Genomic DNA, 27,040 nt, shown 5'->3' on the forward strand with positions numbered 1-27,040 from the left:
GCACAGCAGAAATGTTAAATTGTCAGCAGGGTCTAATATTTATGTATCTATATTTTCAGCAGTGGCTAATATTAATATATATATTGTGAACAGGGTCTAAATATATATTCTCAGCAGGGTCTAATATTAAAGAATGAAAGATAACTGCCAGTTCAGCTTTAATTTTGAAATCATATTTCAATCACAGTCTTTACTTCAAAGAGATAAGTGCATATTATGTAGTTGACTTGTACATTCGTATTCGGGCTAACAAGAAAATGAACTCGAAGGGTGCGTTTTCATTGTTCAGCCAGAATACCGAACATACAAACATGGAGGCGGCAAAATGTAGACGAAGATGAAGACACGCAACACGAAGTATCTTCGTGTTTGTCTGCTAATCTCCCTGGTCCCTTCCCCATCCAGCCTACCTTATCTACGAAGCATCCCCCGCAGCGCTGCAGGGCACCTGGATGCTCCTGTCTGGTAACCCCACCCCCAAACTTACCGGTGCTTCTGACTCCCTGGTGTGTATTCTGGGCAGCAGGTAGACGTCTACGCGATTCATGTAGACAACTTCCGCTGCATCCGGAAGGAGGTGCCCTTAGCAGCTGGGGTTGTCTGCGTCCATCGCGCAGACCTTCCCTGGCTCTCAGAGAGGAGAGCTCCCCACACTGCTGCTTACAGCATCTTAGGAAGTGATCGGAAACAGCCATTGTCCCAAATTGTACTACGAGTAAGAAACGGTCTTGTCATGAAGGGGTTCAATGTGGGTTAATCTCCCACCAACGTGACGTCAGTGGGAAGTCCTGGCCGCGTCCCGCAAGGGAAGGCTCCGGGTAGCCGGACCCCAGAAGTTCCCAGGTATGTACATCAGGAAAGTTAAAGTCCCCCATAATGATAACCTCACCTTTCATTGAGAGCTTAGTAATTTCTTCAAATAGCAGAAGGTTGAGTTTTTCTGTGTATCCAGGTAGTCTATATATCACACCTATGCGAACAACCATTTTGGTACCAAATTTTAAAATGTCTCAAATTGTCTTTCAACTCTCCTCCTTAATTTGTATAAGATTAATCTAGAAGCTATTTCTCACATAAGGGGCAACCCTACCTCTGGGTTTTCTAATAACCTTCCCTGTAGTGCTTGCTTCATCTTGAATTTAGATGGGGCCACATACACTGCCTCTCAACCTCCCTCCATCACTGTCCCATGGGAGTGAATGTCAATTATATAAAGTATTGTGCAAATGTTTAGGCAGGTGTGAATAAATGCTATAAAGTAAGACATGTTAATAGTTTATTTTTTTATCATATTACAAATGTTAGGTGTACGATCGAACAATAATATCAAACAGGTGCAAATGATCATTAATTTAGTATGTAGGTTGACATACATTAATTAATGGAAACAGAACCAGCTTTTTAGGAGGAATAAAACTGGATGGATAACAGCCAAACTCACTAGAAAAGGGAGGTTGCTAAAGACAGTTTAATGTCAAAGTCATACCATGTAAAAAATGAGCACATCAACAAGATACATTTCTGCAACAACAAGGTCTCTTCCAAGGGAGACTAGGATTTCTAGTTGTTCTGTCCAAGCTCTTTTGAAGAAGCACAAAGAAATGGGCAATGTTGAGGACGGTAGACACAGTAGTCAGCCAAGGAAATTTAGTGCATTACTGTAGATGAAAGACACATGCTTAGTTCCCTTCGTAATTTAGAATATGTCCAGCAGTGGCATGAGCTCAGCATTGGTACACTGGTACAGCCATCTACTGTCTGGAGAAATCTAGTCAGAACTTCACGGAAAACTGGAGCACAAAAAGCCTTTTAGAGATGCGGTTTCCAGGACTGTACACAATACTCCAAGTGAGGTCTCACCAGTGCTCTGTACAACGGCATAAGCACTTCCCTCTTTCTACTGCTTAAGGGGATACCTCTTCCTATACAACCAAGCATTCTGCTAGCATTACCTGCTGCTCTGTTGCTCCCTTTCCTCCCACGTTGAGTTTAGGACAGTATCAAATATTCTATACTCTGTCCTTGGGTTTTTATGCCATAGTCGCATTACTTTGTATTTATCCACATTAAATACCAGTTGCTCTGACCATTTTTCTAGTTTACCTAAATCATTTGCCATTTGGCTTATCCCTCCAGGAACATCAACCCTGCTGCAAATGTTTGTGTTGTCAGCAAAAAGACATACCTTACCATTAAAACCTTATCTTAGCAACATCGCTAATAAAAATATTAAAGAGAATGGGTCCAAGTACAGATTCCTGAGGTCCCCTACTGGTAACAAGACCTTTGTCCGGCTATACGCTATTGGCTACAACCCTCTGTTTTCCGTCACTCAGCCACTACCTAATCCATTAAACAATATTGGGATCAAGTCTTCTATGTGGGACAGTGTCAAAAGCCTTACTGAAATCCAGATACTCAAAGTCTACTGCACCACCTTGATCAATTACTTTAGTCACCCAATCAAAAAAAATCAATAAGATTAGTTTGGCATGATTTTCCTGAGGTAAACCCATGTTGATTTTTATCTTGAAACCTATGTGACTTCAGATATTCAACAATCCTATGCTTTAACATAGTTTCCATTAATTTACCCACTAAAACTTACTGGCCTGTAGTTGCCTGATTCCTCCCTACTGCCTTTTTTTATACCTCGGGTTGTATCCCATCAGGCCCCATCAACTTATTTGCCTTTACCTTAGACAACTGAAATAGAACCTCTGCCTTGATAAACTTGTATCAAATGTCTGTCTTTTTTCCTAACTGAGGTCCCTTTCCTTCGTTTTCATCTGTAAAAACCGAACAGAAATATTAATTCTTGTTTTTAATGGTTTTGGTCACTTCTGCAGAGTACCACAGTGGTTTCATTAATTGTATTACTCTGACATGACATATTACAGTAACTTTTATGGGTCACTGAAATGGATGTCACAGTTAGAAGTTGTGTATGTGTTTATACTATATATATATATATATATATATATATATATATATATATATATATATATAAATATATGTATATATATGTGTGTGTGTGTGTGTGTCACACACTGTGAATGAGAGGTTCCATAATGTTACATGCTTTGCGCCAATGCTCTGCATTAATTTGTCTAATTTGGAATAGCACATGATATAATGTATACACATAAACATGATATCACACACTTTACAACATTGAGGCATTTATAAAATGTATTCCTTATTGAATTCAATATTTTTTCATAGAAGAGAGTTCCAGCGTGCTGCTCATCACCCTCTTTGAATTCTATGGTTTTACATATCAGCACATAACAATAATCTGTTCCTTAACAGGTCAAATATAAATATAAATAGAACCCCTGAGTCTTGGTTTTGAGAAATTGTTCATTACCAACATGTGACCTGAAAATTGAATATTCTTAATAAACCAAAGATTCTTTGTCTAGCCAGCTAAAAAATTAAAATGTGGTACCCAGGACTCCCTATAAACCAAGGAAAGCCAATGATTACCCCCATTAACCCACTGCATGCACTGAGAGGTGCAGGGTAATCAAATCAACATCGGTTGTCCTCGAGTATGCCCCACTTTATTGTATGCTCAAATAAAAATATATTAAATGAGGCACCCACTCCATTCTGTGCCGAGGATCTATTCACCTTGTGCCCAATTAGGTTAAATGTTAATATGGTTAATACTGTGTTACATATAGAGATGCCTATGAAACAAGCAACCATTTTACAATCTGCTGCAATTGGGTACATAATAAATTATTTGTACAGAGATGTTTTCTCTTACTTTATTTTTTGTATGGCCCATTCTTAAAGAAGAGGAGGCAGAGGGATTGCTTGACAATGCTTGGTGAGCCTAAAAATGCATTATACTGCAAGGCTTGCCCTGCTTCTTGGGTGTTTTTAATGCTTATAAGCCAGCGACAGTTTAAAGGGCAAATGGGCGGGGAGTGGGGCATGTCAAGTCCCCGATCCCGTGACCCGGAGGATTAGGGTGGTGATCCGGAGAACCAGTCACCCAGTGACCTCCAGGTCAAACCCGGAGAGTTCCCAGGTATTGATACAGTGCATAACAAGCTTGCATAAAAATATGCTTTGTAGATATTTGGACACTGACACCGGTTTTGTTATTTTGTCTGTTCATGAAAATATATTCAAGTTGCAGTTAAATTTGAGGGTATTAACATCCAAATTGGAAAAGGGGTTTAGGAATTACACCTCCTTAATAATAGCCCTCTCTTTTCAAATTACCAAAAGTAATTGTACAATTGACCCATAAACTGTTTCATGGACAAGTGTGGGCTATTCCTTCATTATTTCTATGTCAATTAAGCAAATAAAACGTCTGGAGTTGATTCAAGGTGCGGCGTTCACATTTGAAAGCTGTTGCCGTGAACACACAACATACATATAAAAGAGCTCTCAATGCAAGTGATAGAGGCCATCCTTAGGCTGCAAAAAAAAAAGTCTCACATTATGAGTGACAGATGAACAGTTTGGTACATTCTGAGAAAAAAAATATTCACTGGTGAGCTCTGCAACACAAAAAGGCCTCCACGGAAGACAACAGTGGTGGATGATCGTAGGATCCTTTCCGTGGTAAAGGAAAAGCCCTTCACAACATCCAGCCATGTGCATATCATTATCCAAGTGTATCATTAAGAGAATACTTCATGACAGCAAAAACAGAGGATTCACCAAAAGGCGTAAACCATTCATAACCCTCAAGGATACAAACGGCGAGATTAGACTTTGCCAAAAAACATCTAAAAAAAGCTATCCTAGTTCTGGAACAGCATTTGTTGGACAGATGAAACTAATATCAACCTGTACCAAAATGATGGAAAGAAAAAGTATGGATAAGCCTTGGAATGGCTCATGATCTGACGCATACCACATCATCTGTAAAATACGGTGGAGGCAGTATGACGGCATGGGCATGCATGGCTTCCAAGGCACTGGTTCACTAGTGTTTATTGATGATATGTGTCGGGGTTCCACTCTGTCAGCCCGGGCTCTGTATTTGTTCACCATCATGTCTGTTGCAGCCCCTAGATGGCATCTGTCAGAACAATCATTTACCTATATGCTAATGACCTGGCCAGCTGGATCCTTTGCATTGTATTTTATCTGCCTATTGCCTGGCTCCAGTCTCCTGCTAGCAGCATTCTGATTAATCCGTTGTCACCCGGCTTGCTTTTGAAATTCTTTCCTTGGCTCCTGATTTGGCTCTTTAACTGCTCGTGTTGACCCAGCTTCTTCTGACTCTGCTTCTGGATTCTGATTTGGCATTGATATTGCCTTTCTGGTTCTGACCCTGCTTGCCTGACTATGTCTGCACTGCCCAAGGGCTTCCGGCTGTGTGCCCTGTTTGAGAACTATCTTGTGCCGACTAGGGGGCTATGATGCTATACATCGGTCTTTGTGTCTGTGCCCTATTTGGTCGTGTCTACCGTCATGTACTTACCCGTCTTGCCATCTTCTCCAATACAGAGCATATCATATTAATATTCAGCCTGCAGTGTGTTTCATTTTGCCTGTCTGTACCTTCCTCCTGGTAGTGATGCATCGTGGGGTACAAACTAAGCCTCCGATATATGACCTGCTTACCTGAGCCCTGACAATATGACAGAAGACAGAAGCAGCCAGACAAATTCTGAAGTGTACAAGGATATATTGTCTGCTCAGATTCAGTCTAATTAAGCAAAGTTGATTGAACGTCGCTTCACTTTACAGATGGACAATGACCCAAAGCATACTGAGAAAGCAACCCAAGAGATCTTTTAAGGCAAAGAACTGGAATATTCTGCAATGGCTGAGTCAATCACCTCATCTCATCCCGATGCATGCATTTCGCTTGCTGAAGACAAAAACCTGTGGCAAATATTCGTGTACATTCTTCGTGTTCGTTTTCTGTAGAAAGGGTTAATACAGGGTTAACATGGTACGCACTACGCAGGATCTTTAACTCTTGGAGCAGGGAGACAGGCCAAGTTCCCTGTCAGAAGTTAAAGAGCCGCGCAAGCGACTCTATTGGTCGCCTGCAGGGGCCTCCTCTGGCATCAACCAATTGGTTAACCTTTATAATTCCCAACACACCTGCCCTATGTATAATGTTCAGACTAAGTAAATAGGTAGTCACAAGTATCACAAAATACGTATGTCAATGTTTATGAGAGGAGCATGTCAATGCAATTTAGCAGATTCCAACTTTAAGTGGCTAAAGCTAGGTAATAGTAGGTAGAAGCTTAAACAGACCTCCCACAGTTATGTGTATTGATTTGGTGTCTAGTTCAGTAAGGAGACAATAATTGTATAGCTTCAGCACTCAAAAACATTAAATGCCAGTTGCCACAGCTCTGACCATTTTCCAGTTTACCTAAATCATTTCCTCCAGCAATATCAACCCTGTTGCAAATGTTTTTGTCATCAGAAAATAGACATACCTTTCCATCAAGATCATCTGCAATATCACTAATTAATATATTAAAGCAGGGCTTGACAAATTTGTTGTGAATCTAGGCGCCAGGTAAAAAAGTTAGGAGCCAGGATTTTTTTAAACTAACAGTTGGTCAGGAGTGATCTGATCATCATCATCAGCCCACTTACTAAACTCACAGCGTTTGACCTGGAAGCACCCTGGACTTTCAGGTCAGTGCTGTTTTTTTATTTATTTTTTTTTGTTTTTTTTTAACTCTTTCGATGCTGATGTTCCATTGGAGCACAGCATTGACTGATATTTAGTCCCCACAAGCTTGTGGGGACAAATGTTAACCCCTGCAATGCCACAAATGTTTCATACACAATTGTGGCATTGAAGGGGTTAATGCTGCACTGTCGCTCTCTTGGAGCGATCAGGCAGCAGGGGGGTCTTGGGGCTGGTCTCTACACTCATGTGGAGACCAAAGAACCCTCTCCCCTGTCCCTGAAGCTACCTCTGGCAGCTGGGACTCAATTGCTGGTCTATAGACCAGCCACTGCAGGGAGGGGAGTCTTTGATGACTGCTGTAGGCTTCCATGCCTACAGGAATCATCAAAGGGCTTGTGGGGGCTCGTTTTTGCTGTTGCTGGTCTGTCTGGGCTTCCAGGCAGACCGCCAGCAGCAGAGCCCCGTGCGATCGCGGCATTGAAGGGGTTAACGCTGCACTGTCGCTCTCATGGAGCGATCAGGCAGCTGGGGGGTGTTGGGTCAGGTCCCCACACAACCCCCTTCCCTGAAGCTACAGAATCACTCCGTCAGAATCATCACCTACAGCCTACAGAATCACTCCGTGGGCGGGCTCTGAGTGGCTGTGCTGTCTGCCCAGACTCCTGGGCAGACAGCAGCAGCAGCGCCCCCGTGTGATAGCTCAGCCTCTTACATCCACAATTTTTTCTGGATGTAAGAGGCTGACAAAACCAAAATTCTCTGTCGCCATGGCGACCTGGCGCCTGGGATTTGTCGAGCCCTGTATTAAAGAGAATGGGTCCAAGTACAGATCCCTGGGGTATCCCACTGGTAACAAGACCTGAATATACGCCATTGACTACAACCCTCTGTTGTTCGTCACTCAGCCACTCCTTAATCCATTCAACAACATTAGGATCTAAACTCAGAGATTGCAGTTTCAAAGGACAGTGTCAAAGGCCTTACTGAAATCCAGATACGCAATGTCTACTGCACCACCCTGATCAATTACTTTAGTCACCCAATAAAAAAAATCAATAAGATTTGTTTGGCATGATCTTCCTGAGGAAAACTCATGTTGTTTTTGATCTTGAAACCCATGTGACTTCAGATGTTCAACAATCCTTTTCTTTAACATAGTTTCCATTAATTTACCCACTACGGATGTAAGACTAACTGGCCTGTAGTTGCTCGCCTCCTCCCTACTGCCTTTTTTTGTGAATGGGCACAACATTCGCTAGTTTCCAATCCCCTGGGATGACTCCCGTTACCAATGATTCGTTAAATATATCAGTTAACGGTTTTGCTAGTACACCCCCAAGCTCTTTTAACAACTTGGGGTGTATCCCATCAGGCCCCATCGACTTGTTTGTCTTTGCCTTAGACAACTGAAGTAGAACCTCCGCCTCCGCCTCACATATTTCAAATGATTCAGTCTTTTTTCCCAACTGAGGTCCCATTCCCTCATTTTCATTTGTAAAAACTGAACAGAAATATTCATTGAGGTAGTCAGCTAAACCTTTATCGTCTTCTACATACATTCCTTTTGTTTTTAGTCTAACTAATCCTTGTTTAACTTTCCTTTTCTCATTTATATATCTAAAAAATGTTTTATCTCCATTTTTTACTGACAGGGCAATTCGCTCTTCTGCATGTGATTTTGCAGATCTTATAACTTTCTTTGCCTCATTCTGCCTAATTTTACAGATCTGTCTATCTTCCTCACTTTGGGTATTTTTGTATCTACTAAAGGCTAACTTCTTGTCTTTTACGATTTTGGCCACTTCTGCAGAGTACCACAGCGGTTTCTTTAATTTTTTACTTTTACTGACCAGCCTAATACAATTTTCTGTAATCCTCAATAATACAGTTTTTACATAATCCCATTTCTCCTGGACTACATTTAAATTGTCCCAGTCTGACAATGACTCCTCTACACATATTCTCATTTTAGAATGAATTGTATAATTTGTATATTAACCCCTTCAGGACCGGTGTTCGCATACTGCGTCTTTCCTTGAAGACCGCAGTTTTTTAAAAATATTTTAATTCCGTGCTCGTGATTCGCTTCAAAGTGATCATGTGCACGGAATTGAGGGGGAGTGGCTGCTACGGATCGCTGGGGACACCCAGCGGTTAGTAGCAGCCGGCCCTCGCTGGATCGCACATCATCGATGACGTACCTGGGACGTCCCGGTCTGGTGGTGACGTATGACCAGGAAGTACAAGGAATGTCCTGGTTTTGAAGGGGTTAAACCACACAGACTGATGATCACTAGATCCCAAACGTTCATCTACAGAAATATCTGTTAACAAATCTCCATTTGTGAACACTAAATCCAATATGGCCTCCTTAAGAGTTGGTTCCTCAACTACTTGTATTAAAGATAATCCCAGTAGGGAGTTTAGAATATCTGCACTCCGGGTACAACCTGCTACTTTCATTTTCCAGTTCATATCAGGGAGATTAAAGTCACCCATGATTATAACGTCCCCCTTCACTGTCATTTTAGCTTATTCCTCCACTAGTAGATTATCTAGTTCTTCTACTTGTCCTGGGGGTCTATTAATCACACCTACACAAGTTACTTTACTTTTGCAAAATTGTGTTGTAACCCAAACCGACTCTATGTTCTCCTCGCCAACTTGTATTAAATTAGATTTTATGTTATTTTTCACATATAGGGCCACCCCTTGCCCTTTCTGTCTTTTCTATATAAAGAATACCCCGGTATTGATATGTCCCAGTCATTTTTCTCATTATACCATATCTCAGTAACAGCCACTATATCAACATTCTCAGTTGCCACAACTGTTACAAGATCATGGATCTTATTCCCTAAACTGCGAGCATTTGTCGACATGACCTTTAGCTTGTCATTTTTTTTTTTTTTATCAATTCCGTTTCTTGCAAAGAGAACCACAACGGCACACAGTCACAAAGTGAATGAGCATTCGAGGAACATAGGTACAGACATACAGAGATATACAAAACATGTCTTGAAACCACTTTAAAAGACCATAGGCAAAAAGGCATACATTACAGAGTACCCGTATCCATAGCGACAGAGTGTCACCAGGTAATTAGCACAATATGCGGTTCAATTGAGAAAGGAAAAGCAGTGTATGCAAAGGTCTGTGAGAATCAAGTAAGTACTGGCAATAATCGTGTGCATACCGCCTCAGCGCGTGGAAGCACAGAATGTGAGGTAATGATCAAAACAAACGAAAATGACCAAAAAAAAACAAAACAATAAGAAATCATAACACCATCAAACGTCAAAATGTGAGCGGCATCGACAGTAATGTCAAAAATGAAAGGAAAAATCGAAAGCAATAAGGGGGTAAGTAACCAAAAGTGTAGGGGAGTGTGTGTGCGAGGTAGGGAGAGCAGAGCACTCAGAGAGATGGCGGGGCATCCACACCCACTATGGTAGGAAACCGCGGAGACAGGAGGAAGGTCTTCCAATGAAACCAGCGCAGTTCATGCTTATGCGACAAGCCCTTAGAAGCCATAACCAGGGACTCCATATGGCAAAGAAAGTTAATCTTCTGCAACCATAGCCTAATCGAAGGTGTGGAATGTGATTTCCAGAGCTGAGGAATCAGGGCCCTGGCTGTGTTCAGAAAGTGTAGGGTCAGGGAGCGCTTATAGCGACCAATCGTGATAGGAGGGGCCTGTAAGAGAACCAGCTGAGGCGTCAACTGGTAGTCAGGGTCACAAACCTCTTTGATAATCGCAAATACCACAGACCAGAATGGACGTACCAAGGGACAGTCCCACCAAATGTGAACATAGGAACCCGCGGACGACTCGCACCGCCAACACAGCGCAGAAACCTGAGGCAAGAACTTATGGAGTTCCGCAGGGACCCTGTACCATCTGGTGAGTATCTTAAACGCCAGTTCTTGCGTCTTACTAGAAATGGACCCCTTATGAGTAAGGTAAGCAATGTTGCCCCACTCCTGATCCGAAAACTGAAGCCCCAGCTCACTCTCCCAGAAACTATAGTAATACGGTTTGGTCTTACAAGTGGTGTCCAGCAGGGCTGAATACAAAACAGACAGGAGATGTGGGGTCTCCTTGCCAACATCACACAGAGATTCAAAGGTCGTGAGAGGACGCAGCACCCGGGGATCTCGGAGCAAGCCTGAAACAAAATGCCTAAGTTGGATATAAAAGAAATTAAAGTGTTTGGGAACAGGACAGAGTTTGCAAAGGTCAAGAAGCGGGTGCAAAGAGGAACCCGCGAGGACATGATGCAGCTGGAGCACATAAGTCCCGGCAGGCAACAATGCCCCCAAGTGTGCAAGAGACAAACCTGGGACAAAAGCCGGGTTATGTGAGACGGGCGTGAGGGGACCAGGATGTGTAAGGAGATGACCCCTGGAGAGGAATCTCTTAAGAACCCTCAAGGTAGGTGAAACGGTAGGGTGACGTGGGATGAGCGGGATGCGTAACGGCTTAGGGACCCAAGGTATAACGGAGATATGTTGGTCAAAAATCGAATGCTCCATAGCAACCCAGAGTTTAGGCGCAAAGATGGACCACTCGACAAGCCGCCGGAGATGGGAGGCCGTCCAATAAAGCTCAATATTAGGGAGCCCCACACCACCCGACAACTTCGGTCTAGTCAAATGAGAATAAGAGAGCCTAGGGGCCCTTCCCCTCCAAACATATCCAGTAAAAAGCCTATGGCAGGCCCTAAAGAACGACCTCGGTAAGAAAATGGGGAGGGTCTGGATGGGATAGAGTAACCTAGGGAGGACATTCATTTTAAGGACCCCCATTCGACCAAACCAGGAGAGATGGGGGAACGACCATCTCTTCAAATCGGAATCAATGGAGCAGAGAAGTCTGATTAAATTAAGAGAGGCGAGTTCGGAAAGGTCAGGGGAAATAAAAAGACCAAGATTTTTAATATTATCGGAACGCCAATGAAAGGGAAAGGAAGTAGTACAGCGGGCGCGGAGCGATTCGTCTACATTAAGCCCCAGGACGTCTGATTTTTTAAGGTTTATCTTATAATTAGAAAGGGTCTGGAATGCGCGCAATTCAGCGAGTTGGTGAGAAATGGACGTAAGTAGATCTTGTAAGAAGCAGAGCACATCATCTGCATAGGCCAAAACTTTATGATCAACGCCCCCTATCCGCAAGCCCAAGATGTTGGGGTTAAGATGTATAGCAGTAAGCAACGGCTCCATGGACAAAATGAATAATAAAGGGGAGAGGGGGCATCCCTGACGGGTGCCATTCGACAGGGCGACCCGGCCCGACAGGACACCATTCACTCTAACCTGGCCCGACAGATTGGTGTACAGGGACCCAACAAGGGACAAGTAAATGGGTCCAAGACCCGCCTTAGCCAACACCGCAAATAAGAAGGGCCAGGCCACCCTGTCAAAGGACTTTTCCGCGTCCATAGATAGCAAAACAGAGGGAGTTTTATGGTATTGAGAATACGCCATGAGATTAAGCAGACGAATCGTATTATCCCGTGCCTCCCTACCAGGAACAAAGCCCACCTGGTCAAGATGGACAAGGGAGGGGATCAGGGGCTGGAGCCTAAGCGCAAGTATCTTAGCCAGCAACTTCAGATCGGTATTTATGAGCGAAATTGGCCGGTAGCTGCCACAGCATTTATTATCCCTACCGGGCTTGGGGACCACAGTGATTATAGCAGTGTTAGAAGAAGGGTGTAAAGGCGAGCCATCAGAAAGAACCCCAAAGAGCTTCAACAAATGAGGGCCCAGCACAGGGAGGAATTTTCGGTAATATACCGGGGAGCAACCATCCGGCCCCGGGCATTTGCCCCGCGGCAGGAGCTTCAAGGCCTGATGCAGCTCCTCCAAGGTAATAGGGGCGTCCAATGCCGCCCTATCGTCCCTGGAGATACGGAGTTTCTGATATTTGGATAGATATGTGTCTATGGGATTGAAAACATTGCGCGATTTGCTCAGAATAGTAATGGAGGGTCCCCTGCGCGTCACGTATTTTAGGTATATACGTGGCCGAGCGTTTATGTCGGAGAGCCTTGGCCAGAGACTTACCGGGCTTATCCCCCAGCTCAAAAAAGTGTTTCCTCAGAAGCAGGACGTTACGCTTAACTTTATCATTTAAAAGGGAAGCCAGGTGGTCACGAAGTGCCTGCAATTGGAGAAGGAGAGCGCCATCACCAGTGCGCTTATGGCGCATCTCCAAGTGAGCAATGCGTTGGTTAAGACTTAAAATAGAAGCTAATTCCAATTTTTTGTTCCGAGAACCCAATTTGATCAAGTGGCCCCGAATGACCGCTTTATGGGCCTCCCTTTCTATACTGTCGAGCCCGGTATTTATTCCATCCCCCACACATTGGACCCTCTTGCATTTAGGTGCAATCCATCAAGACTATAGAGATTGTACCCCAAAGCAAAATCAGCCCAGTGCTCTAAAAACCCAAAGCTCTCCTTCTTACACCAAGACTTCAGCCATGCATTTAGCTGCCTAATCTGCCGCTGCCTTTCTGCTGTAGCGCATGGCACAGGTAGTATCTCCGAGAATACTACCTTGGAGGTCCTTTTTTTAATCTTATTCTCTAAATCCCTAAAATTACCTTTTAGGACACCCCATCTTCCTTTTACTATGTCATTGGTGCCAATGTGCACCAAGACAGCTGGATCCTCACCAGCCCCTCCCAATAATCTATCCACACAGCAACATGCCGAACTCGGGCACCTGGGAGACAGCAAACCATCCGGTTGCTGCGATCAGAGCTACAGATTACACTGTCTGTTTTCCTAATTATTGAATCCCCTACCACCACAACCTGCCTAGACTTTCCTTCCTTTCGGATCTCCTGCACATTGGAAGAGCTGCTCTCCCGGCTGTTATAGAGAACAACTTTTTCCAGAAAGCCTACCTCTGAGTCTGCCTCCCCAATGTGCTCACTTAAAAGGCAAATTTGTTGGGATGGAGAAACTCTGGTCTGGCTTCCCTCCCCCACTGCAACCAGGGCCGGCCGAAGACTTAACGCCACCTGGGCCGAAGTTTAAAATGCTGCCCCCCCGCCGACGCCGGGGGGGGCACGCGCGGCATTTTAAACTTCGCCGACACCATAATCTACCCCCCCCTGGTACTTACCTTTAAACAGTCCTGCGGCGAGTCTCCCTGCTCTGCCACGGTGCCGGCTTGTAATGCTGAGCGCCGGAAATTGACGTCACTTCCGGCGCTCTGCATTACAAGCCGGCACCGAGACCGAACAGGGAGACTCGCCGCAGAGGAGAGAGAGAGAGGGGCACCGAGCGGGTAAGCGAAAACCACTCGGTGCCCCTCTCTCTCCTCCGCTTCAAAAAAAACCCCCAAAAAAGCGCTTGGGGCGGCAAAGTGCCGCCCCTTCTAAAGTGCCGCCTGGGGCAATTGCCCCAGTCGGCTCCATTGTAGGGCCGGCCCTGACTGCAACCATGTCTTACTGTTACCCAGCTATGTGCCTGACTCCCTTCTGACTGATCTCCTCCCTCATTGCTAGGGGCCCTATCTAAACTCTGCTCAGTGAGCAAGAGACTCCTCTCAAGATTGTCAATCTCTCTCAGTGTTTCAATGTGCCTCTTCAGAGCACCAACCTCAGCTTCCAGAGAGACCAATTGTTCACACTTGCCACAGCGATATGGACCCAGGAACTGCTGTTCCAAGCATGCATACATATGGCATGATGTGCACTGAGTGAAATCTCCAAACTTGCTCATACTTTAGGGAGGGACGTGAGCACTTACAGAATGTAAACAATTACTATATGGCCCTTACCCTCCTTTCTCTTACACTCTTGTGTTGCACTAACTGCTGTGGTGCACAAACTGGTCACTTACAGAAAGCAACTTGTATTAACATAAGGCCCTCCATAATACCGCTCCTCCATACATTTCTGCCATCATAAAAAAGTACTTGTCAGGACTCAGGCAAGCAGGTCGGGTATGAGCCCAGTTGCAGAGGATACTAGGGGCTCTGCCTGTACCCCACGATACATCATAACTGGTAGGTAGGTACAGACAGGCAAATAAAGACTGTATATATATATATGCAGATCTATATTGGAGTGTGCAGGCAGAATAGGAAAAACAGGAGTGGTCAATAAGTGTGCTAAAGGCAGATGCAGCATGGCAGGATACGGACTTCAGATAGGGGACCACAGAGCAGTCTTTGGATAGGAGACCACGGAGCGGACTTCTGACAGAGCACAAGGCTGGAACATGGCTGGAACACTGCTAGAGCTAGGTCACTGGACTCACAGCAGAGCACTGGACTTATGGCAGGGAGCCCTCAGACAGGGCACACGTAGTCAGGCAAGCCGGGTGAGAACCAGAAAGACTAATCTATGTCAAATTGGAATCCATGAGCAGAGTCAGAATAAGCTGGGTCAGTACCAGGAGATCATGATTAGGAGCCAAATCAGGAGGCAAGAGCAAGGTCAGGACAAGCCAGGTAAAAATGGGTAGAATTCAACAGGGAACAGAAAAGGGCCAGGACCCAGAGAAATAGCAAAGCAGAATACACTACCATGTAAAGGCACAGACTGGAGGGTAGAGCAGGTATATAAAAGCAGGGCTAACATCCAGATAACGTGGCTCAGCTGTCCCAAGTGGCTCAGCTGTTTCAAGTAATCAGAAACGGGTGTTCTTGAGAGTGAAGGGTGGCCACTAGTGGCTGCAGGTAGTCATGGCAATGTATGAAACAGACAGGGTAAAACACTTACAGTACTCCCTTATTCAATTTTTACGTGCTTCCCATGGATTAAGGTTCTCCTTCTCATTTATCACCTTTTCCTGTCTACAAGACTTCACTTGTGCTGCCCCATACCTCTGGACCATCCCTGCCAGCATACCATTTTAGTTGCTAGAACTTCCCTGTCACTAATACAGCCTCCACACTACCTCCCACCTTTCCCTGTTCCTCATGTTTGTCCTCACCCCATTACCTCAAGATTGTAAGCTTGAGAGCAGGACCCTCTCCACCTAATGTATTGGTTTGTCTTTGTCAAAGTCTTATTATACCCCTTGAATATATGTATTGTAAGAAGCGCTGCATACATTGTTGATGCTATAGAAATAAAATAAGGGAACAATAACAGATTAATAAAAAAAAAGTTTTGAGGGTCTATGTTATGTCATATGATACACATTTTACAGATGTCGTTGATGAATATAATAGAGGAGAGTGCTGTCACACCTGCAGATATTATAAATACAAAAAATACCGTATTTCCCCAAGTATAAGACGCACCCCTATTTTTGGGGGCCGAAATTAAAAAAAATATATTGCATAAAGTTATTGTACTGGCTGCCTGGGCATGATATGAGTGTGATTGATGTTAGCTGCTAGTAACTGTTAGCAATCACACTCCTATCATGCTCAGGCAGCCAGTACATGGACATCACTTTCAGCCTCCCTGTTCCCCCTCCCTGTGCCCCCTACACATGGATCCATGCTAACACACACACATACATACATACATACATACATTTACTCCCACACCTTACCTGAACTGAAGATCTTCTGCTGCTGCTCGCCGACTTCCATGGGGGCCGCTGTTTCCCCTCTGCCTTGCACGAGCAGGAACAGGAACTGAGTGGAGTCATGTGATGCGATGTGCATTCACGTGAGTCCACTGGGTTCCTGTGCAGCCGTGGCGGATCAAGGTAAGCAGCAGGTCCGCTTTTTAGTTAAAAAAGATAATTAAAAAAAATCTAACACCACTGTATAAGACGCCCCCAATTTTTAGTCTTATACATGGGGAAATACGGTAACCCGCATTTGCCATCCCCAAAGAATAAAGTTGTATTCAAGCTAGTTATACTATACAGTGATGCATGTGGCACAGCATACATGACACTTCTGAAACATTTTCTTTCGTCTTTACCACTGTGGAATATAATTAACGTATAATAGAAGAAATGTCTTAAGGTATGTTACAAACAACACTAAACAACGCATAATCAATTTCAGTTACTTTTATTTACATGTATTATAGTACATATTTTTTTTAATAAAACAGGTTACAAAGATTCAGTTATGGCATACTGAAGTTCCTGTTTCAACAGTCACCAACATTAACTAATATGTTCCAATTTGTTTTCAACGATATGATTAAAAACTTATGAGAAGACTCAAAAGGTCCTAAACATTAGTTGTAAAATGTAAACTTTCCTCATATGTGCACACAGTCATAAAGGAGATGCAATTTTCTTTATGCTATATTGAGCTTGCTTTGTACAATGAGCAGAAATTAGATGAAAAAGGGGCCAAGATGATACTGTACAAAATTAACACACACAAAGCATTAATAAAATCGCAGTTTAATGCTGCAGATAACTTATTGTGAATATGCTTTTCCAATAAATTCCTATAAACCAACATATAAAGCTTTAACTTTCATTTTGTAATGTATGAACATAATGTTCCCAGCCTCCATAGATATAAAGAAAACAATGGGAATTCATCAGAAAGATAAAGGATAGTTTGGTCAAGTCTTTGTATAAAAAGTTTGGCGTCTTCTTTGAGCAGCTGTGTAACTAATGTTTCATGTTCCTCCTTTATGTACTGCAAAAGAGTTTCCAGTACCAGACATAATGAAAAAATGTTTTCGTACTGTACAATGTCATATCCGGTCTGATTCTGTAAATTAATGAGAGAAGAACATATTATAATATTATATACATATAATGCCCAATAACATAAGAATTATTTTTATATGTAAAAACAAAACAATTGTAGAAACACATTAAGTGAGACTTCAGGGCTTCAAAAGACACTAAAGTTGGACAATGCCAAAATAACATTAATGTTAACTGATATTACAGGATATTACAGAACTATGATAGCTTTCAACTCATGCCAAAAGCTGTTTCATTTAAGAGCAAAACATGGCACAGTATTATCAGAGAATGAGATCAACGAAGAAGGAAATTAGAATATTATGAAGTGAAAATAAAGCTACAGAGGACAAGAATGAAAAACAAATCTTAAAGTGGAATTTGGCTCTTGTTCTATGCTACTGCTTGTTTACCTGTTAACCTGCTTTGGAGTGCTTTGGGCACAACAGTAAGGGAAATGAAACAAGTGTAATATAAAAGAAAAACACATAATTTTACAGTTTTACCTGTTATAAATTGTATGCGGATTTTGCAAGCTATAGGGCAAAAAATTGGTATTTTAAGGGTTTAACTTCAATAGAACTCATACAAAACTGATACATATAAAAATGAATTTCTTAAAGGCAGGCAACTCAAGGTATAGCACTATGGCATTTTCAAACAAACTTAATAATGCTGTGTTGGGTTTCTTGCCCATCGTATGTCTAACTGAAGAACAGCAATTTTTGTTCTGCAACATTCTTTGACTACAGAGATTCTCCACATGCATAGGTTTTTTACACGTTTTGGAGAAATTACGGGCCAACCTGAGAAAATGTGCATTTTTATAGGATTTTGTTTCATTTTTTTAGATGACTGGAACAGGATAGTATTGCTAATATTTTTTTCATATATATATATTTTTTAACCTATTTTAACCCCTTCACGATGCAATCCATTCGTGACACCTCATACATGTGCGTGCTGCTTTCAGATACCTGTATTGCTACGATCCCGCTGAATCAGGGATCAGTTTTGAAACCCTTGCGATGTAAAGTGCATACAGCACTGTACACATTTTTTTTTTACTAGTTTGTACAGGAAGAAATTTCTGTTTCCTCTAAGGCAAGCTGCTAACTGCCACTCTACCACAGAGCATGCCATGATCTCTCTCTGTCTCTGACCATACAGCTCTGTTCATCTGATCACACTGAAAAGTTGACGTCTCTACAGACTCTGTGATGATACCTCGATTCCGTTACCAATGCTAAGCATTTAAATCCCTGTAATGTGAAAGTGCTAATTTTGAGCGCTCTCACATAAATTCATCTAGCAGGTAGGGAGACAAAGCTGTTGAGTGACAGCTTAAGTTTACTTGCAAAGAAGGGATTTAGCCCTGACAATACTTAAAAGTAACCAGACATTCTGGCAGGTAATTCTATGTGCAGTGGCGAAACTACCGGAGTCGCTACTGCGACCGGGCCCTGGAGTTCTGCCAGTCAGGGGGGCTCAAGGGGTGCCGAGTGGTCGTTTTCAGCCCTTCTGTCTCCTCTGCTCACTGCCGCCTGCCTCAGTGTTGCCCCGACTGCAGTGGTGGGAGTGGGAGGCGTCTGTTTCGGGTGCTGGCGCTTCACGCTGAGCGCCTGGCATAGTGAAGCTGTGCGCACCGTGGAAGAGCTTCACGAGACAGAGGCCTCACATCCCCACCACAGGACTGCACGGTAAGTGACCTACAAAGGGGGGTAGGGAGAGGGTAGATAGTGAGAAGGGGTAGGGAGAGGGTAGATAGTGAGAAGGGGAAGGGAGTAGGAAGATAGTGAGAAGGGGGGTAGGGAGAGGGTAGCTAGTGAGAAGGGGGTAGGGAGAGGATAGCTAGTGAGAAGGGGGTAGGGAGAGGGTAGCTAGTAAGAAGGGAGTAGGGAAAGGGTAGATAGTGAGAAGGGGTAGGGAGAGGGTAGATAGTGAGAAGGGGAAGGGAGTGGGTAGATAGTGAGAAGGGGGTAGGGAGAGGGTAGCTAGTGAGAAGGGGCTAGGGAGAGGGTAGATAGTGAGAATGGGGGGTAGGGAGAGGGTAGATAGTGAGAAGGAAGGGAGATGGGGTAGATAGCCTGAGAAGGGGGGAGAGGGGGTAGATTGTGAGAATGGGGGGTAGGGAGAGGGTAGATAGCCTGAGAAGGGGGTAGATAGTGTGAGAAGAGGTAGATTGGGTTGAGGACGGGGGGACCTATTCTCGCACCGGGGCCCTGAGGCTTCTAGTTATGCCCCTGTCTATGTGTAAGGGTTAATCAGCACATCCTACTTAACATTTTAAACACACGTTAAGAAAAAAAGATTTCGGAAAGGGTTTAATTAACCCCTAAACGACCAAGGCATGTCATGCAAAAATGGTCAGTTAACGACTAATGATGTGCCAGGCACACTTAATTGGTGTTGCTGTAATGCCTTGATGTCATTAAACGATATATAATATGTGTGGGTGCACAAAATAAGAATGAAGAAAATTACTGCTAAACAGCAACGCTGAAAAATTAAAAAAGAGCCATTTTCCCAAAATATACTACGAGTTAGAAACAGTCTTGTCATTACAGGGTTAATGTGCTGCTGCGTCAAAATGCAGAGAGGCAACAGATACATTTTATAATAATAAGAGCATCCATTATTCATTTAAAACCTTAGCTGAGTGGTCATTTCAACCCTGGGGAAGTAAGTAAAAAAAACCAAAAAACTACCGAATAAAATGGATGAAATACATTCTTACTTCACAGTATTTTCAAATTGAAAATTTTTTCTAAGGTTAGTGGTTATTAAAGCCATCTATAGGGAACACAAATGCCAGCAGCAACACTAACATATTCAATGTGCAGATGGAATAACAGGTTTTCAAACTATTTCTGATTTAGACTTGCTTGCATTGCAACTGGGCCGCTTTCGATTTTGTTTCCTAATGATGAAAGGTATGGATTTCTTTTGTACATTTGTATAACCAAGATCAACCAATTTACTTGCAGCATGTCAATCTAAACAAAATGAAAGATCCTAGCCCTATCATTATAATGTAATTTTTTCTTCTAATAATTTGCAGATAAAATTAAACAAAATATTTATATCTTATTTAAAACAGCTTAGTAAATCATATCACAAGTAAGTACAATGTATCAATGAAATTGACTGTTAAAAGGAACCCTCCAAGGTCCCAGACAGCCTCCTAAGCAAAGAATGCAAAATTAAGTACTTGAGGGCCGGGCTGTTTTTTTCTTTTGGCACGCTTTGTGACTGAAGTTGTTCTAACATTTTTGTGGTGCTCATATTTAGCTGTAATTAATAAATTATTTTGATCATATCATCTAATTTACTATAAAAAATAATAAAATTTGATGAAAATGTAAATTACTTCTATTTAAAAAAATATTTTACTTATCTACAAAAGTTTTCTGCAAGTTATAGGGCAATAAGTACAAGTACCGTTTTGCTATTTCAAACCAATATTTGAAACCAGCCAATTCAAATTACTCCCATCAAACCATATATTTTGAAAAACTAGACACTCCAGAGTATTCTTACATGTGGCATTTATTTTACCACCAAACGGTACCATTTTATGTGCTTTTTTCCCACACACATTGCACTTCAGGTAAAAGCAACATTTTCTGAGTCCAATGATATCACCCGTACATAGGTTTAAATTACATTTTTTTATATTTGGTCATCCTGTCCCTACGTCCTAGTTGGAAAACTAGATACCCAAGGGCATTTCAAATGCTAGTATTTTTTAATATTTTCATGCACTAATTCTACTACCAGCCTTTGTCAAAATTTGTGGTAGTAATTTTTTGTGTTTTTTTTTTCACACATATTATGCTTTAGGTTTGAATTTCCTGTTTTTGGTATATGTCACTGCCAAACAACACCCCAATATATGTTCAGCAACATCTACTCAGTATAGTATTACCACAAGTGCATAGGTTTGTTTGAGGTTTGTTCCAAATGGTCTTTGCAATAAAATTTGCTTAGTAAGCACTATGCTGAACTGTGGACCAAATGTGATGGTCTGGAAATGGACTGTAGAAATTACTAGGAAACAAATATCCCTAAACCTTTTTTTGTAGTATTATGATCTTATTAGTTAAGTTCTGGGAGGACTGTTAGGTGTATGCTGTAAGCAGCCTGGAGGTGGCATATGAGGCTATAATGAAGAGGGAAATTACATTCTGGCCAAAGAGCTAGTGAGTGCCACCTGCCTCAGGTTATAATAGAGATGATGTCTCTGTTTTGTGCACTGTTGTGGGATATTCAAAAGCAACTTCATCTACTGAGTGAAAAACAGCTGTATAGACTTGCTCTTTCACTGGAAGGTGAGAGAGACATTGAAGATCCAGCAGTGAGGGGTAACAGCGAACCTGAACTTGTTGATTTCATTGCGGACTACATGAGAAGTGATCGACTGAAAAGTCTGTAAGATCAAGGCATGTCCTGTTTACTTGTCATCAAAGACAATATTGATGAACTGAAAACCAACAAGGAGCACACATCAGTCAGGGAAATGGCGAACAGTGACAGAGATAAGTAGTGGGTCTGTAGCGACAGAATAGGTAGCTGGGATGGTTAAGTGCCTTGTTATTGCACAAGGAATTTAAAATGTGTGGTGGTATACTTTCAGAGAAAAATTCTAATAGTAGATTAGACGTTAAGCCTTATGTCTCTGACTTAACAGTGACTGATGACTTTATTTTAGAGCAGGTCACAAAATCAGTCAATAAAGAAATGAAGAAGCAGAAATGTCTAGGCACACTGCATAGGCACAAGCTCCTGACAGTTCATCCCAGGCAGAGGATAGTGAGGAAGTTATAAGGCGCTACAATAGAGAGTTGAGGGAGAGTTGTGCAAAGCAAATCGCACCGTTTTAGTGAAATTAACAGCTCAAAGAAAGATGTGACCGACTGCTAGTGTTAAAAACCAAACATCATTAACAAACATTTAAGGTTCAGATAAAGAAAATATTAGGCGCAGATGTAACAACTTTATTCAATTAGGTAATCAGGACGGTTATCACTACTGGCTAAGGCCAGGCTGGACACAGAGCGATTGGCTGTTTAAAGAAGACAACAGAGGTGGGAAACGGCAGGAGGTCACGTGTGGGACAACCAGTGACCACTTCGAGTCATCTGTCCCATGCAAAAGGTAAACTGTGCACCTATGAACAATTCGACAAAATCAACACTAACAAAAAGGAAGTCATCAAAACAACCAGTAGCATAGCTAGTTGGCAGAAAATGCATATTATCATGTTGGATGAATGGTGTTTTTGTTGAAATGCTGTTGGACACCGGAATGGTAGGAAATGCATGGCTAGGGAAGTCTCTTCCAAATGTCTCCATAAAGCCTATAGAAGATTTACTTACTGACAGACAATTGCACATCACTGCCACCAATGGCTCTGTCATTCTATTTGTTGGATACATCGAGGTGATTCTTGAATACAAAAGGAATGGGCATGGAAACTTTGCCATTCATGTGAAAATGCTGATGAGCGACTGCTGTAATGATGCTCCACTGGTTTAACATCATTGAAGAAGTGATCCGGGAAAACAGTGGCCAGCCAAGCAGTATTCAGGATCTGATTATGTGACTGTGCAAAACGATGAAAGTACAATGAAGGAAAAAATGATTTGATCCCCTGCTGATTTTGTATGTTTGCCCGCTGACAAAGACATGATCAGTCTGTAATTTTAATGGTACGCTTATTTGAACAGTGAGAGACAGAACAACAATAAAAAAATCCAGAATAACACATTTCAAATAAGTTATAAATTGATTTGCATTTTACTCAGTGAGGTATTTGACCCCCTTTGCAAAATATGACTTACTACAGGAGTATCCAACGTGTGGCCTGCAGGCAAAATGCGGCCTGCCGGACTTCCAGGTGCGGCCCGCGTGAGCCGTGAGATTTCACGGTGGGACGGCCGGTCCGTGGGCCGGCACACAGTGATTATATTGCGGCTGCCTCCGCACCAGGCACCAAGCCTCCCAGTGCCTTAATGAGGCTCTTCGTCTCAACCCTTTGAAGATGCGACGTGATGCTTAAGGGGGTGGGCTCACACGAAAGAATTCCTTGTGGCGGGGAGAAGAGCATGTCGAAGGAGAGCAGTCTTAAGGGGAAGAAGCCAGCAAAAAATATTTTTAAAAAATCGGGATGATAGATGGAAGGGGACCCATATTCAAAGGGCAACACTTTAATAAAACAAAAAGGGGGTGTCTGAGGGTTATAAGCACACAACAGGGTGGTTGGGGCATCACATATAAAAAAAAAGGGGTGGTGGGTGTCTGTTTACAATACACATGGGTATGGGGGGCATTACATTAACCAGTACCAAAGGGGGTAGGGGCATCAATACACAAGGGAGGGGTTGCTGGCTGGGGGCATTACATAAAAAATCAATACACAAGGGTGTGGGGCAAAAATGCACAAAGGGAGCTGGCTGGGGGCACAAATGCACACGGGCAAAATACAAGGGTGTGGGGTGGGGGAGTACATTAATACTAAAGGTGGGCCTGGCTGGGGCATCAATACACAAGGGGGCAAACACACAAACAACAAAGCTTTATGCTTTGTGTAGCTTAACTCATCCTGATGCGGGTGTCGGTGTGGCAGAGCCTGTCCTGGCATGTGTGTTTGGGTGTCGGTGTGGCAGAGCCTGTCCCAGGGTGTGTGTGTGTTTGGGTATTGGTGTGGTAGAGCCTGTCCTGGTGTGTGTGTTTGGGTGTCGGTGTGGCAGAGCCTGTCCTGGGATGTGTGTCTTTGGGTGTTGAGGTGCTGTCCTGGTGTGTGTGTCTGGATGTCGGTGTGGCAGAGCCTGTCCTGGTGTGTGTGTGTTTGGGTGTCGGTGTGGAAGAGCCTGTCCTGGTGTATGTGAGCTTGGGTGTCAGTGTGGCAGAGCCTGTCCTGGTGTGTGTGTGTGTCTGGGTGTCAGTGTGGCAGAGCCTGTCCTGGTGTGTGTGTGTTTGGGTCTTGGTGAGGAAGAGCTTGTCCTGGTGTGTGTGTGTGTTTGGGTGTTGGTGTGGCAGAGCCTGTCCTGGCGTGTGTGTTTGGGTCTCGGTGAGGCAGAGCCTTCCTGGTGTGTGTTTGGATGTTGTTGTGGCAGAGCCTGTCCTGGGGTGTGTTTGGTCATCTGTTTCCTGGCACTTTACTTATTGTAGGAATAAATTTAACTATTTAATTTTTACTTATCTAGAGGTAAAACACCCTCCTCAATTTGTATTCACTTCAAAGGACAAAACTTTCTAGGCCCTGAAATCAGGGAGAGGAAAGGTAAAGGTTTTGTGTTATTTACTCTATTTCAATCTGCATATTTTATTAAAAAGGATCAGTGGTACTAAATTGTGGCTTCAGGCGGCCCGTGTATGATGACTTTTCTTAGTGTACTGATTACTCCGAATTCCATCACATAAGATTCTATCCTATATTATCTGCCGAGAACTGATGTCGGGGTCCACAACCGAGACCCCGATGAAGTCACTCACCCACGAGTGCCGGGCACGATGCTGCCACGGCTCCCGCTCCGTCGACTGTCTGTTCTGGCCGCGTGCGCCCCCACCTTCGCTTAACTCTTGCTGTACAGGACTGCTGGGAACGCGCGCCGAGGCTGTACAGAGAGGCGGGGCGTCCTCTGGCGGTGGATTTAAAAAACAGCAGTGAGTTGTGCTCAGATATTTTCCCTACTGTGTATTCCTACGATTATCACTATTCTATTGATTCTTGTTGCTGACCTTTGACCACGCTGATCTCTCTAACCCTGACCGTTAGCTTTGTTTACAGGACTGTGTTTTGCGTAATCCTGACTCAGCTATTCATCTGGACATTGCTACACTTAGCAGATCTACCCCGGCTGGTTTTTGATGGTGAACATCCTGCATACCGGGTTTATCAACCCCCACCCTCACAACTGATGTCATCTTTATCCAGTACACATTGATGACGAGGAGTTACGATTCTGTCTATTTTATTTATTTCCATAAAATGGCCACCAAAATCCACCGCACCAGGCCCATGCTCTTAATCCGACCCTGATCAACTCAGTGTAGCTTGCTGTCCAGGGGTTAATGGGGAGGAGGTTTAATTGCACCTCCCCCAACACATTAATAAGGTTTTGGTAGCAGTATAAACTGCTTTGTGTGCCTACTATGTAGGAGGTGAGAGTAGGTTCTCACCCTATTGAGAGTGTGCCTTGACGTGGCGGGTGAGCTTAATTATGCTTTGGCCAATTCATATAACCAAAACCTCTCATTTATATTATGTTTATATATTTGTTGCCAACTTTATTAGGGTAAGAAGCGCAGACAGTTTTTGTTTCTTGTATACATTGTACAGCCAATACACTGTTTCTTGCAGCATGCTTACACCTGTTTGGTAGGCCTCGTATTACACATTTGTATTATTTGAGCCTGAGACTAGCTTAGCGCACCGACACTTTTTCTTTTCCCTGTCAACTCAGTGTGTGTCAGCCAGCTTAAATCCATTTTATACCCACAGTGTGCTCCACCATTGTTTTATTTGGCTAAACTTGTTTTAAATGGTTTGTGGACTGACTTTCTTTTACTGTTTAAGTAATTTAGTATTGATAGAATGATATATAAAAGTTGATCAAAAAACTGTTTGCCCCCAGCTTTTTTTAATTATTGCCAAATTAACCCTGTATAAAGTTAAAAGGCCATATTTTCTCTCAGTGAAAAATGAGTGCGGCCCATGCACACGTACATTTCTGATGAAGTGGCCCACTGCAGAAAAAACATGGACACCCCTGACTTAGTACTTGGTGGCAAAACCCTTGTTGGCAATCACAGAGGTCAGACGTTTCTTGTAGTTGGCCACTAGGTTTGCACACATCTTAGGAGGGATTTTGTCCCACTCCTCTTTGCAGATCCTCTCCAGGAAATTAAGGTTTCGAGGCTGATGTTTGGTAACTTGAACCTTCAGCTCTCTCCACAGATTTTCTATGGGATTGAGGTCTGGAGACTTGCTAGGCCACTCCAGGACCTTAATGAGCTTCTTCTTGAGCCACTCCTTTATTGCCTTGGCCGTGTGTGTTTTGGGTCATTATCATTCTGGAATACCCATCCATGACCCCTTTTTCAATGCCCTGGATGATGGAAGGAGGTTCTCACCCAAGATTTGACTTTACATGGCCCCATCCATTGTCCCTTTGATGCGGTGAAGTTGTCCGGTCCCTTTAGCAGAAAAACCACTCCCAAAGCATAATGTTTCTACCTTCATATTTGATGGTGAGGATGGTGTTCTTGGTGTCATAGGCAGCATTCCTCCTCCTCCAAACACGGCGAGTTGAGTTGATGCCAAATAGCTTGATTTTGGTCTTATCTGAGCACAACACTTTCAACCAGTTCTCTGAAACATTCAGATGTTCATTGGCAAACTTCAGACGGGCCTGTACATGTACTTTCTTGAGCAGGGGGACCTTGCGGGCATAGTGTGTGACTATGGTCCCAGCTGCCTTGAGATCATTGACAAGATCCTCCTATGTAGTTCTGGGCTTATTCCTCACCGTTCTCATGATCATTGAAACTCCATGAGGTGAGCCCTCGGTCTGGGGCTTGCATGGACAGTTATTTTGTGTGTACCAACTATTGTCACCTTCTCACCAAGCTGCTTGGCGATAGTCTTGAAGCCCATTCCAGCCTTGTCTACAATTTTGTCCCTGACATCCTTGGACAGCTCTTTGGTCTTGGCCATGGTGGAGAGTTTGGAATCTGATTGCTTGATTGCCTCTGTGG

The 27,040-nt window shown here is 43.2% G+C and overlaps 1 protein-coding gene across 1 annotated transcript in view; it reads right to left on the reverse strand.

Annotated features, from left to right (window-relative positions):
- Positions 1 to 17,057: 17,057 nt before the first annotated feature.
- Positions 17,058 to 27,040, reverse strand: part of MEI4 (meiotic double-stranded break formation protein 4) — a 38,552-nt gene continuing 28,569 nt past the window's right edge. The window contains exon 5 of the mRNA XM_053460349.1: positions 17,058 to 17,300. Coding sequence (XP_053316324.1) covers positions 17,058 to 17,300 — 243 coding nt within the window. The remainder of the gene's footprint in view (positions 17,301 to 27,040) is intronic.

The sequence above is a fragment of the Spea bombifrons genome, chromosome 3, assembly GCF_027358695.1.
Source record: "Spea bombifrons isolate aSpeBom1 chromosome 3, aSpeBom1.2.pri, whole genome shotgun sequence".
NCBI lineage: Eukaryota > Metazoa > Chordata > Amphibia > Anura > Pelobatidae > Spea > Spea bombifrons.